The following is a 14,953-nucleotide window of genomic DNA, read 5'->3' as shown; positions in this document are numbered from 1 at the left end:
AGGTTAACAAATTATGAGATTATATTTGTTAATCAAATAAATTAATATTTTTGAAATACCTCAGTTTTAATTTATAATGTGGTTAATTTTGATAGAACTCACAGAAACAAAACCTTTTTGATATCCTTAATATTTTTTAAGAATGTAAAGGCATCTTGAGCCTAAAGCATTTCAGAACCCTTAATCTAATAGAAGGTTTCTCATATTAAATATATACTAGGGTGGCTCTGACCCAAATGTTAGGTATGTACTTCCAAACATTCTACTCTTACATTAAATTATTATATCTGAAGCAGTATAAACTAGTTCCATTTAATATTTTTTTTTTGTTTTGATGTTTTCTGGTAATTATCTCATATATAGATAGAGCTAGTACTGCCTCAGTGTTATTTGTTATATTCTAGAATCCATACTCTTCGTTTCTTATTCATTCAGTCATCCAATTAATCAACTAACAAGTGTTTATTGGACTTCTACTATATGCAAGGCCCCTGTTAGATGGTGTCCCAGTTACGAATTTGTTTACTCAGAACTCCAGATCTGCCCTTCATTACCTGCTCTGTGGTAGTGGTGCTTGACCCTTTTAAGTGTTTCTTCTTTACAGCTGCTGGCACAGTGCTAAGCTTTGTCAGTAGAGGGCGCCGGAGGGACATTTTAGAAGGAAGAAGCTTCACTTACTGGTTGCATTGTGCTTCTATGTTTGGTTCTTGCTGGTGCGGCATCACTGGCAGTGCTATCTCTATGCAGCCCACATAGTCCCCCCGTGAGCTTGCAGCCCCAAACCTGGCCTCGTGTCCACCTTAAGGCTGGAAACCCTGGCCACATTACCTGCTGCATTGGGAGTGTTTCCTGCTTCTCCAGCTGCATTGGACCAGCTCTAGCCAGAGTGACCAAGCAAACTTCTTCGTCCAGTGAACCACAGTCACACCTTCTTTAAGATATCTGATTTTCATCAACACCCCTCCCCCTTTCCACATTTATTTTTTCCTTGGTTACTCAGGCTATTCTTTAGGGTTTTCCTTACAACTTTAAACTTTCTACTCTTTTATAGGTAAAAAGTCTTTATATTACACTTTCACTGTTCAGTGTACTACATGCCTCTCACTTGTGATTGGACACTGATAAAGGCAGGTGCTTTCCAAGAGAACATTATTGCCCTTCTGAGGGAAATATATCACCTCCATTTAAATGATTTAGAATTTATACAAAAGCAGTTTATAATTAAAGGTCAGAATCAGAAATTCAAAAACTGTGAACCAGTTCTGGGAAAGAAAACTGGCGCGGCAGTTGGAGAAAGCTGTGAAGGGTTTGTCAGATATGGGAGAAAGTGGTTTGTGAAGAGATGTGACAGGTAAAATGACCCAAGTACTTTGGGGCAAGATCATGGAAGGCTGTGAATACTGAGCAGAGAAGTTGAAATTTCTCTTTTCGTTTATAGGATTTTGAATAAGACCTGACAATAAAAATGTTATGTTAGTGTACTAAAGTATGCGCGTGCGCACACACACACACACACACACACACAGGAGCTTTAAAGTATGGAAACCTATTTATCACTTGTTATTTTTGTTGCTATTAAACCTGTTTTCTATGTTAATACATTATTCATGGAAGTGTAATTTAAAGATAAAAAATTCGTTAATATATAAAATCCATAGGGCATTACTTATTCATCTAGATATTAGACTATGGTATTTATAAACATAGGATTTGTTTTCTTAGGCCATTATTTTTAGTAAAAACTGCCATTTATTCTAAGTATTCTTTGTCTTTCTCTCTTTTTTTAAATGAATTGAAATAGAAGTACCTGATTTTTGTATTGTGTGTTTTTGAATGCCAAGGTGCTGTTAATCTGTAGGATGCAAAGAGGATTTATTTTTGAAAGACCCCAAACTTGTGTTTATTTCCTAAATGTTTATCATTATTCATTTGATGTTCCTCATGTAAGATAGTATTCATATATTCTCTTTTTTGATAAATAAAAGTACAAATCTAATGTCTGTTCATTGTAGAACACGTATTAGGAAAATGTCCATAGCAAAAATAAGAAAACAGGAGATAATTTCAGTCTCCCCAAGAATATATTATTACATTTTACTATATATTCTTTGTTTATTCCAGTCATATGTACAAATTTATGTGTATGCATATGTGAATATACACATATTTACACAGATGTATTTATTTAACATCAATACATATTTTCATAAGTGGGTATGATATTTTGTAACCTGAATATTTTACTTAACATGTTGTGAATATCTTCCATGAAATACTTTTAAATAATATGTTTTTTTTTTTTTTTTTTTTTTTTTTTGGAGACAGAGTCTTGCTTTGTTGCCCAGGCTAGAGTGAGTGCCGTGGCGTCAGCCTAGCTCACAGCAACCTCATACTCCTGGACTTAAGCGATCCTACTGCCTCAGCCTCCCGAGTAGCTGGGACTACAGGCATGCGCCACCATGCCCGGCTAATTTTTTTTTTGTATATATATATATTTTAGTTGTCCATATAATTTCTTTCTATTTTTAGTAGAGACGGGGTCTCACTCTTGCTCAGGCTGGTCTTGAACTCCTGACCTTGTTAGCGATCCACCCGCCTCGGCCTCCCAGAGTGCTAGGATTACAGGCGTGAGCCACCACGCCCGGCCTCAATAATATGTTTTTTAATGACTGCATAATTATTCATCAAATTGATTTTCTATAGTTTTCCAAATTACCTATTATTGGGCATTTAAAATACTTTGTTATTCACTATTTTAAAGTGTAATGATGAGATGGACATCTTTTTTAGCTGTATCTTCTTGTGTATACATGATTGTTTAGTACACATTTGCAGACATGAAATTACCAGATCAGAGAGTATATATCTCTTTAAGGTTTTTATTCTGATCACCAAATTGCTTGTCGGAAAGGTTGCACTTTTTCCAAATGATAATATTATAAGCATGTAAGTTTTTCTCCTCTGTCTTGAATGATATATTTGAGAACTCCATTGCTCAAGAGACTGCAAGGAATATTTGTAAGGCCATATTAAAGAAGTTATGTTAATTAAAATTTAATACATTGTATGTGTGTGAACACAGATGTTTCATTATTAAACCTTGAGATAGCTAAACTTTTATTAGAAACCTGAGGGATTAGTTAGCTGGTAACAGAACAATAGTAAATAGGCTTAAATTATATCATAAAGGACGAGGGAAGTGCATATTGTAGAATTTTCCTACTGAAGGATTGAGAGCCAATTATTCTGGGAGACTGTAGAAGTAGTTTTTAGAAGTTGATAAGAATAGCACAGTGTTCTCTATGCTTGGGATGACGGAGGGGAGTCTTGTGTCAAACAGGCAGCTACCTCTGTGGTGCCTACTGGTTAAATTGCCACTATATCAGGTTAGCAGGCAGAAGGACTTAGATGGCCTTTTGGTGCTAGTGCTTGTTTCTTTTTTGGGACTGTGCAATACATGCATTATTATTCCAGAGCACTCAGATAATGTAGCAATGTTACGCTGCATTGAAAGAAGACCATTTAGTGGGAACATTCTATAGAGATTAATTATCAACACTAATTTTCTTTATTATTTAACTTGCTTGAAATGCAGAAATAGTTTAGGCAAGCTTTTATTTTGTGACTTTTGTCTTTCTAATGATCAAATTGGTAATGCCTACAAATGAAGATAGTTTGTTCATCCTATTTTTCTAATTTTCTTATTATAAGAAAATTATTATAGCTTAAAAGTACATCTGGCTGAAAATCCCTAAATGTTCTTAATGGTAAATATCATACTATATAATTAAAATGTGACATAAAGCATATTTTACTCCAAGTTTATTGTAGAATAGAAGAAAATGACTATTAGAAAGCCAGTAAATCATTTATAGATCACTACTTTAAAATTGATATTCATAAGCCATAATTGATGCAGACTTGTAAAAATAATTAAAATGTACTACTATCATAATAGCCACTGAAAAAAAACTGTTATAGCAGTGAAGAAATAGGCTACGGGTTTGTGAAGAACCTGAGGCCCAATTACACTAAGTAACTTACCTAAAATCTCAGGGCTGGTCCTATTATAAAGCAATAATTGGTGTGCTATGCAGTGGTGAATCTCAAAGGCATCTTGCTAATCAGCCATTGACTTCAGATTGTGAATAACCAAGAATAGAAACATCCTGCTTCTATAAATTGGGTTGGAATCTAGGATATCCTGTTTGAAAAAACGGTATGATTTCTCCAAAAATATACACGGACAATTTATTCTGTTAATGTGCTGTCTGTGAGAATCAGGAAGGCAAATAAAAAAATAATTCCAGTTTACAAGAGAAGATGAGAACTGGGAAAATGGAGTGAACAATAATATCAGTCACTGTCGCTAGAGTATGCTTATTCTGTGCTTGGACATGCTAAAGTGTTATACAGAAGCTTCACAAAAGCTCTCGTCCGTAGGGTGCCATTCAATGGGAATTGGTCAGCTTTGAAAATTGGTTTCTTAAGTAGTTGAAGCTCTGAATCTGTTGTTGGGGATTAATTGAACTAGTTAGAATAGTAGTTGAGTGTTTAATGTGTCATGGGTACAAATTTTTGGGAGGGAATACAGAGGATTGATTAATTCTCCATGGTGTTAGGGAGAGAAGGTAAAGTGTAACCCCTGAAAACACTGGGTTCTGGAACACTGCACCTAATATATTTTGGTTAGAATTACATCCTAGAAAAAAGATATTTTATAATAAAATTTGTGTTCTGCCTTAAGTGTGATAACTAATTATATTACATTTTTGTGATATGTTTTTGTTAATATCCACAGTGACATGAGAACAAATGGTGGTTTACTGCAGAGGTTCTTGGATTCATATCAGCAGCCTAGTGGTCGTCTCATTTTTGTACTTAGTTACCACATGAACTTTGCTTGCCATGTCAAGTCTGTGTGCGAGTGCTATGTCCTGTGCCTCTTCATGATATTAATAGATAACCAATGTGCATTTATTCCATCAAAGGAAGTGGAGTAGATTAGCAATTTCAATTGGATTTCTTGCAGCCCTGGGAGAGCATAGGGTCTACCTCAGAATTTGGCCAATAGAAGTGGTGATTAGCTGACAGCTTAGTGGATAAGACTCCAAGTGGGTAAATCTATGTGCACAATCCTCTGCTCAGAAATTTTAAATTTTAGCCCTCACACTAAAACTATTAATACAAAATATCATTATTCCCTGAACTGAGTTTCAGAGTGATTAGTACATTGGAAATGGTCATACAACTTATATAAATGATGATTTTTAGAATATTTGAAATGATTTCATTGCCTATACTCTTAACCTGTCTCCCTGCCATAATATTCTGGATGGGGAGAAAGAAAGGTGCACTTTCTATGTAAACAAGACCAATACTATATTGGTTTTGTTTGTTTCTCTGTTTTATATAAAAAGACTTCTTTTAGAGTGAGAACTACCTCTACTTGGTCTATTATATGACTTTGAATATGTTAGTAATTGTGTCTCAATGTGCTAACTTGTAAAATAAGGAAAATAAAAGGTTGTTGTGGAGATTAAATGAGTTAATGCATGTTGTGTACTTCGAATAATGTCTGTTATCTAGTTCAATTCACCTCCTTACTTGATTGGTATTTTTCTATGGCTATGTTCTGGAAGACAGACTCTTTTTGAGTTAAATTTAATGTCCAGAATGGATTGGTATCTTTCTAGTGTTATACATTCCCTTTTCCTTATATATATTTAGCTTTATTGTTTGTAATGTCATTTCAGGTTCCTATATGATAGTGGACTCTTCAGATCATGACCCTGGAGAAAAAGCCAGACTTCAGCTGCCTACAATGAAGGAGAACGACACTCACTGCATTGATTTCAGTTACCTATTATACAGCCAGAAAGGGCTGAATCCTGGCACTTTGAACATATTAGTCAGGGTTAATAAAGGACCTCTTGCCAATCCAATTTGGAACGTGACTGGATTCACGGGTAGAGATTGGCTTCGGGCTGAGCTAGCAGTGAGCACCTTTTGGCCCAATGAATATCAGGTAATCAGCTGTGCTTTTCTGGTGTATGCTTTGATGTCATCAACTCTCACTGTATGTGTACTACTTAGGCGTAACTACTCACCCCATAGTAGTGAGACACTGTCCCTCTTGCCCTCCTCCACCCTTGTTGAGGAAATGTTTAGATACGTTGGCACAAAACATTCAAAGTAGAGAAAGTATTTCCACATATTAAAAAAAAAAAGGTAAATTTAGGCCTAAAATTTGTTGGTTGTTTGGCAAAGAGCTATTTATTGACAGATAACATTTCTATGGAGGAGTCTTTTTGAGTTGACTGTAATATTCAGACTGAATTGATTTACCAACCTCTTGAAACCTACATTTGGAAAATAAACATGAAATAGTGTTTCATGAGATATGTTATCTTAAGGGGAAGACATTTTTATTATTTTAATTTTGATTGATTTAACTAATTATTCAATTATTTGATGAATTATTTTTTGTCAATTAAATGGGATAGAAAAAATAAGCAAACAAAAAACATAAGTTGTCCATAATCTCTTTGAATTTCATTTTCCAGAAATGCTTAGTCTAATTATGGTTAAACCAGACAATGAATAGTGTCAATACTTACATCATGTTTGTGTGACTGAGCTTATATGGTTTAACCAACAAAAGAGTGCGTTTACCAGTCTGGAGAGTTGTTCAGTAACCCTCACTGTGAGGGTCAGTACCTGGAAACAGAAAATTATCTCTTTGAAACCTCACTTTTGTGTTAGACGTTCAGATTTAACTTTTAAAGGACTTGCCTATTTGTAGCTTATTATACAGCCTAATGAGAATACATTTGCATAAAAGTGTATTCCATTATGGTCAGTAAGCAGTATACAAACTAATGATAGTTTTATTTCTGCTTTTTGAAAATGAAATGTTTCTTCAGGTTAGGCTTGTCTTTATTCCTAAAGGGGACAAAAAGCAATGCCTTATTTTAATTGCTTTGTCTTGAGTTGATTTTTCTATTTTACATCATAGACATGGTTCCTCAGGTCCTCAGTTCAGGGTTATGTGTCTGTTGAGATTTCAGTGGATTTTCATTAGGTACTCATTGATTCCATTACTAAACAAAAGGATGTTCCTCTTCAATCTGGGACAGCGATCTGCTTTTTCAGGGCCCACAGCTTCAGGAGGGCTGCAAATGTAGCAGGTAGGTGGGTAGGAGTGTGTGAAACTAATGCTAAAGCACTGTCTGCAAGATCAGTGGGCTCCTCGCTAACAGTAGTGGGTTGATGGCTGTCATCGCTGGGTCACCCTCACAATGCGTTATCATTATACTGATTTCATGAGAATCTGTCATAGGAGCTTAACATAGCTCTGGAAAGAAGCTCTGATTCAGCAGAATAACTTTGTCAACAGATTCAGCCTCCATAAAACAAATCCCCAAGTAACAAGTTAATCTAGCAAAATCATTACAAGTGTGGGTTCTGGAGTCAGATTGCCTTTATTCAGCTCTGTTTGCTATTTGCTACTTGTGTAGATAGTTCTTTAAGGAATCAGATTGTTAGTTGTACCCTAAAAAAAAATAGAAGTAAATTTTGATAAAGCCAGGAAACAATATATCTATGGTATGTTTCTTGTCTCTCATAACTAAGAAATGCCATACATATAATTATTTTTATAATTTTTTTAAAGATCTGTCTTTGAATCATTGATGTTAATAACATTATGGCACAGATTATTGCAGTGTTATTCTAATGTTGAGTTACTGTACCTTGACTGGATGAATAGTTCTTTGTTCAGTTTCCTTTTGCATTATGAAACTCCCTATGATATATGTGTCTGTGGTTTATTTAAGCAAGCAGTGTAAAAAGTGCCTGGGTGAGTTTCACCTTGGCCAGTGAGATATTTTTGGAGATGTCTTGTCAGAGAAAAAGATAACTAAATATATGGAACCTATGGGTAAATGTCTCATTGTTGAAGATTAAAATTTGAGTTATAGATAATTTCTTAAGTGATTATTTTGCCTCCACATCTTTTTCCTTAACCTGCAAAACTTAATCAATGAGAGCAAATAACAGAGTAATTTTTATTCATGTGCTTAGTGCTCAATAAATTACATGATTGATGTTTTCATCAATTCAATCATGTATATACCTAGTTTTATACCTGTACATTAATTATTAGAAACAACCAGCATAACATAAACTATATTTATGTAGCATTTTTTTCCTCTTAGGAAATAGCATAAAAAATATTAAATCTTCTATACATTTTTGATAGCTTTCAGAATCAAATATCTGCCAAGTGTTTGGTAAGTGCTGGTTTGCAAGCAAAACATGGTAGAATTTTTAGTAGGTATCTTAGGGGCTGGTAGTCTCTATATTTAAAGACTAACTCAACTGCTTAAAATACCAGATATCAGAGGCCAGTTTTGAGATTCCATTAGGGAAATTTGGAGCCTTGATTCTATTCTTGTGTAAGAAAAGAACCAACTTACATATATACAGAGGTGTGTGTCAGACTTGCTTACAGAGACAAACTTATTCGTTGAAGTATCTTTCTGTGATCAAAACTGCTCAAGTAATTGGTTAAGATTACAGAAATATTTCATATAAAAATGATTTTAAAAGTACTTTTAAGTACAAAAGTATTAAAGAAAATAAACTTGTCTTTAGGGAAAAAAGCTGTACCACACGTCTGCCTTTAATATAAAAGAATATAGCCGTGGCCCCTGTAAAGCATCTAATTTTACATGTATCATCTTATTAGACTTGCCAGAATTAATTAGATTCAGATTGTAGACAAACTTAACCAGTGAATTGATCTATTGGATTTCATTGTTTAGTATTTCATACTTTAACTTTGTTTAGAACATAGTTTATGGAGATCTGTTTGCTGTGGCAATAACTGTTCTTCAAGGCTCGTCCAACTCATGGATGGATGAGAAGACTGGCTATATAGAATGGCAGATTGTATTTTTCATCCTAGCCACTTTTTAGCAGAAGAATGCCCTTTACTATCAATGCCCTTTACTACATCTTAGAAGAAGGTTATGCTAGGTTGTGAATTATTCTTTGCATTATCAATTAAGTTCTAGGACTTGCCTCAAGAATTAGCTGAAAAGATACACATTTATTATTCTTAGGGTTGGGGGAAAGTAATGCAAATGCTCAAGTACTGCTTGCTTAGAAACTCTTGCAGGCTAAACTTCACTATATTGAAGATTGTGATACAATATATTAAGTAATATATGTGAAAAATACCTATTAAAAAAGAATAGCTTACAAAGGTCAGTGTTGTCGTTTATTGCTTTTTAAATCTTATGTTCTGTATTTTCCTAAGCTGTAGTCATTTTATTTTGTTTTGATCCTTGTTTGCAGGGTGCTATGGAGTAAATCACTTAATTTAAGTGCTAAATATTAGTAGAGAGGGACAGATAAATTCATTTGGAAGTTTAGAGAATAGATTACTCTTCTGTCAAGGAAAATCTAGAGAAGCTTCGTGGAGGTGTGATATTTAAATCCTATCTTGAGGTTTGATGGAGATTGATCAATATGTAGAAGATAAAGACTTCCCAGGAAAAATCACAAAGTCAAAAAGATTTGAAACTTTAATAGGTGTTGGGAGCCATTGACAGATTTAGTTTAGTTTTTTAAATTTTTATTTTTGTCAGAGATACTGATATCATACTGGTTCACTTGACAGATTTGCTAGTCACTGTCCATTTACATTTTCTGTTTCATTTCTTCTTTTGAGATTTTTGGATCATTCCCTAGTTTGTTAGTATTAGTTAATTTGGTATGGTTCTTAAATGATATACCCATTTTTTAAAAATTTTGAAAGCATGCTATTCTTTTCAGGTTTTTCATTTATTAAAACATCTATTAGACTATGAGGTCACACCATGCTAATCCCTGGGGATCTGCAGGCAGAGTCCCTCTTCTCATGAAGCTCACAGTCTAGCCTTGCACTGTAGGAGATAAAAATGTAAATCAGATGTGTGCTCTACCCTTAAGGAACCAAGGCCAGATGGGAAATGTGAGATATACAAAGAAATAACTTGAAACACATAAGCAATTTTTTTTTTTATTTTGAGACAGAGAGTCTTGCTTTGTTGCCCGGGCTAGAGTGAGTGCCGTGGTGTCAGCCTAACTCACAGCAACCTCAAACTCCTGGGCTTAAGAGATCCTACTGCCTCAGCCTCCTGAGTAGCTGGAACTACAGGCATGTGCCACCATGCCTGGCTAATTTTTTCTATATATATTTTTAGTTGGCCAGATAGTTTCTTTCTATTTTTTAGTAGAGACGGGGTCTCGCTCTTGCTCAGGCTGGTCTCGAACTCCTGACCTGGAGCGATCCACCCGCCTCGGCCTGCCAGAGTGCTAGGATTACAGGCGTGAGCCACCATGCCCGGCCAACACATAAGCAATTGTTAAATGACTTGAGAGGTAGATATAAAATGTAGTGTGGAAAGCAAAAACAAAAGATAGTTAGATTCGTGTTCAAAGTAGTTTGAAGCAGAAATGGGGCTAGAATTCTGGCCTCTTGATTCCTCTGTTCCTAGATTAGTATGCTTTCCACTGTACCACATATTTTTTCTTAAATCATAATTATTTAGAGCCAACACTTTTTGGACACAAATAGAAAAAGCAAATATAAATTTTGTTGTTCGACATGACCATTACAGTGATACACTAATATATAAGAACCCGTTTCTCACCTTTGTCTTCACAATAATGTCTTTTCAGCTTTTTGTACTAATTATAGAAATTATCGTATTACATTTGTTTTATTTACCTATTTTTGTAGGCCTCAAGTAAGTACTATAGATTCTTAAGTTGATTGCTAAATAGAAATAAGCAGAAAAAGAAACCCTTAAAATCTGTATGAGGTATCATTTTCGTGTTAAATTTCAACTGAAGATCAGCATACCTCAAAAAGTGTAATTTTCTCCACTCTGGAAATCTGACCTGTTTTGTACGTGTAAAACTAAGTTCTGCTTTGGGATTAAATCCATTACTTTCTTACTGAACAGTGAGGTTGTTACTAAATGAGGCAGGCAGACGTATGTAACTTGCAAAACTATTAGTGGAAACCTAATCTGCTGTTTTCCATTAACTGGGTGCACATCATTAATCACAAAAATGATGCGTGATGAAAACTACAGGGGTTTGGCCAGAAATTGGAAAGTGATAATATAGCATAAGTGAATTTTTCCTCCCTAATTCACCAAGAAACAAACACTGAACTTGTGTAATTCATTTTCTTCTTAATGCTTTCCATCAATTTGAAAAAAATATAAGAACTGGACAGACATGAGATTTTCTGTTTTTGTCTCCTTTTTAAAGGGTTATATTAACATGTATTGTACTGATATGTTGGCAATAGAAAGATTGTTACACTCCAGAGAGTCTGCTGGCTTTGGATCTAAGAAGATTGGGGTTTAAACCAAGTGACTGTTTACTTGAATAAAGAACCTCTAAAAGACTGACCTTCAGACATAGTGGCTTATGTATGAGAAGCATGCTCATGACACATCCATGCAGAGGGTGAGGAAGAGTGGACGCCATTGCTCTGTCATAGCACTTGGAACTCTTCTAATTATTGCTGGTCCTTATTCTTCCATATAGAGGCCCACTTTAGAAAGGTGGGCAGCAAGATTTTTCTTTCTTGCTCTATCTTATAGAGGTAAAGTCTTCATTTATAAGCTTTGTAAGTGGCTCTGGCTCATGATCTTGCATAGCAGTGTTGCAGATATTGTTAGTTGTCTATTCAGTTAGTCATTCTCCTCACTTTCTTCCACATGGAGAGGGCTGGTTCCCTCCCGTCTTACTTGCTTTCACAACCTCCTTTGCAGGTCAGAGTGTCCTGGCCATATGACACAGTTAGGTCATATTAATTATGATGAAAATCTGCCAGGAGACGCCTGGGAAAGATGCTCCTCACTGATAATACAGAGAGAGACATGTTGCTGCATGAGAACATGATGCTTGGCGCCACTGCGGCCATCTCGTAACTGTGAGGAAGGAGAAACTCGACAGACAGGGTAACAGGAGAGTCTGGAAGGAGTCTGGGTCCTGTTCTCAGGCAGAGTAATGGTAATTATAATAATAGCAGTTGTTTAAAGAATTTTTAGATGACTATTCTGCTCTGCAGCCCAAAGCATCCTAAGATACCATGTCACATTATTCTTGGGGTTTCAAGAATCCTACCTGTCAACACATTGTGGATAGCACAAGTGAGACATCTGGCAAAATTGAAAGTATGCATATCTACTTAGGCATGAAGGAATTGGTGTTTTTCAGTCTAGCTGGAGAGCGAAGACAAACTTTTATACTTGAATATGTAAATAGGGCCGTGAGACAGTGGATCAACGTGTGAAAGGGGGAGAAAGAAAGGACAGAGAGATGAGCTGTTGAATGTCTACCATGTGTAGCACACCAGGCTGGATACTTTCCTGTATATCATCTTTAATTTGTTTTAGTATTTGATCAAGTGCTAAGTAAATGTTTCTTACCTTCATGAATGGATTAAATTTTGCTTATTTAATCTTTGGACTTTAGCCCTATTCCTGACTTCTGAAGTTAGCTATAGCTAGATAGGCTTATTTTAGTTATGACAACAGGAATTGCCTAACCTGGTCACTGTGGCTCATTTTTACATTGGTAAAATACCTTCTGTTTGATAGGCTATTAACAAAGCAGCCTTTGCTGCTGCTTTTTAATCCTCATGATTCTCTTTGTTGCAATTAAAGTACCCCAGATGGATTTGGAAAGACTCCGATGTTATTGTTTTCTTAAAACTTGTAACCCAGTGAGGGTGACTTCCCTCTGGCTCCTGACACTGATGTGCTTTTATTACAAAATGCCTGCTCTTCTTTGACTTTGAACTGTTTGTATTGATACATTGATGGAACTTATGGTTGTGTAAATAAATATAAACCAATGAACAAAAGAGACCTGCTCGTTAACACAGTAATTCCTGTAAGTATGTGACCAGTCTCTTGTTCTTCTGGTCAATCATAACTGTTTTTATGTGGGTGGGGACTATATTTTTATGCCACAGTACCTTTTCACTGTTTCTTTTCAGAAATATTTCCATGAAATTAATTCAACTCCCTCTTAATAACTGATTGAAAAATAATGAGCAATAAAGAGAGAAAGGCATTATTTGTCCTATTTATGACTTTTTTCCCCTTAGGAGTTTGTTTTATCCAAGGGGAGTAGGGAAGACAGATGCTACAAAGAGTAGTGGAAGAAATGCTGGTTCTTTGCTTGTTCACTCAACTAGTATTCACTTCAGCTTGCTGACTCTAAATTAATACACTTCCGATTCCTTGTTTTGCATCCCTCTTTATTAATTAATTAGCATACATTTATCAGGCAGATCTTCATGTACTAAGATAAAAAAATGTAGCCAAATACAAAAAATGGGAGAAGTACTTCCTTCTAATCAGTTTAATGGTGTTTCTGACAATGCCCTACCGTTTCATGATATATATGAGAAATCTAGATAGCAATTTAAAACTAATTCCTTCTTCAGTTATTTTGTCTAATTCACTTTGATAGTCAATTACAATTGGTTTGATTTTTTTTTTTTTTTGGGGGCTTTTCAGTTTCTGTACAACTTGAATTTCTGTGTGATCCCTTTGTCCATTTTCATTGCAAAACTGATTTTTCTTCATTTAAGTCTGCATGTAGCATGTGAACAAAATATTTGCTCTCCAAGGGAAAAACAAAAATGAGTGACATGTTTTTATCTAAAATTTAACTCTTAGGCTGTGGTGATTTTAGTTTCAATTCTTAGAACATAATGCAAATGTAAAAGGATACAATTATCTATTTTAGTATAAGTTTTTCAATTGAGAGAGTGTAGTAGAAAAGAAAAGCAAGGAAAATGTCAGACATATTTTTAGTCTGTATCAATTTTATTATTCTTTAGATAATGTTATATAGAATCTATTCTCTTGTTAGTAACACAAATTGGAATATAAAAGAAAACAAACTTTGGACACTGTAAATTCCAGTCATGTAATCTAGTGGACAATTTTTGGTTAATTTTAGCTATCTTGATTTTCAAAAGTTATTCTTAAAACTGTCATTATAAAACTAGCTGCTACATGTTATTTCTGCATTTAGTTATAAATAACCATTGCACACATCACTGGAATTCCTTGATGAAAATTAGATTCTTAATATTCTTTGAATGATCTTTTAAAAAAATCATTCTTTTAGGCTTTCTGGAAGCGGTAAATCAATTCTCATTTTATGTATAAAAATAAGGTCTATCATCATAAATTTATACCAAATAACAGTTCAATAAAGTAATAAAGAATGAAAAATTCTAGTACCTAGAGAACAAAGTTTGGTTAAAATCTAAATATCTTTAGATCCTGATATTTTGTAACAACAGCACAATTATAGTACTTGGAAATAAATACAGTAGTTCTTTTGGTTAATATTTATTAAAAGACACTTTTGGTTTGATTGTGATCTCAAGTAATATAAGGCTTACAAAGGGATGAAGTCAGTTTAGCCTTATAAATACCAGTATGGATTGCTGTGTTATGTTTTCCTTTTCTTTCCTTTTTCCTTGTCTTTCTAATTTTGGGGGTGGGTGGGTCCCATTGTAAGCACAACAATAAACACATAACCAAATAATTATTTATCGAGTGTGTATGTTATATTCGGCATTGTGACATGCTGCATAAGAACTAGAAGTAGAATGTCTCTCTTTTTTTTATGATGATAGAGAATAAAACAGAAGGCATTTTGTATATTGGATAAAGGTTTAGATTAGTTGTCATTTGACCTGTCTTCAATATCCATTATCCTGTGTTCAGGTCCATTCTGTTGAGGCCTCCTTGCTTATTGAGTGACTGTGTTGGTGGGACTTTTTTGAGTTTCAGTCCCCATAATATGGGACGATAGCTAGTCTACTATGTTTTATTAAGTTTGAAGGAGATAATGA

General features: G+C 34.7%; 1 protein-coding gene across 6 annotated transcripts in view; it reads left to right on the top strand.

The window, feature by feature from the left end:
• Positions 1–14,953, top strand: part of PTPRK (protein tyrosine phosphatase receptor type K) — a 509,148-nt gene that overhangs the window by 178,763 nt on the left and 315,432 nt on the right. For 5 of the 6 annotated variants that reach the window (XM_069488870.1, XM_069488869.1, XM_069488867.1 and 2 more), the window contains exon 3: positions 5,757–6,028. The exons of the other annotated variant lie outside the window; for it this stretch is intronic. In XM_069488870.1, the coding sequence (XP_069344971.1) occupies positions 5,757–6,028 (272 nt within the window). The remainder of the gene's footprint in view (positions 1–5,756; positions 6,029–14,953) is intronic. 6 annotated transcript variants of the gene reach the window in all.

The sequence above is a fragment of the Eulemur rufifrons genome, chromosome 15 (genome assembly GCF_041146395.1).
Source record: "Eulemur rufifrons isolate Redbay chromosome 15, OSU_ERuf_1, whole genome shotgun sequence".
NCBI lineage: Eukaryota > Metazoa > Chordata > Mammalia > Primates > Lemuridae > Eulemur > Eulemur rufifrons.
This window is presented reverse-complemented; position numbering and strand designations above follow the sequence as displayed.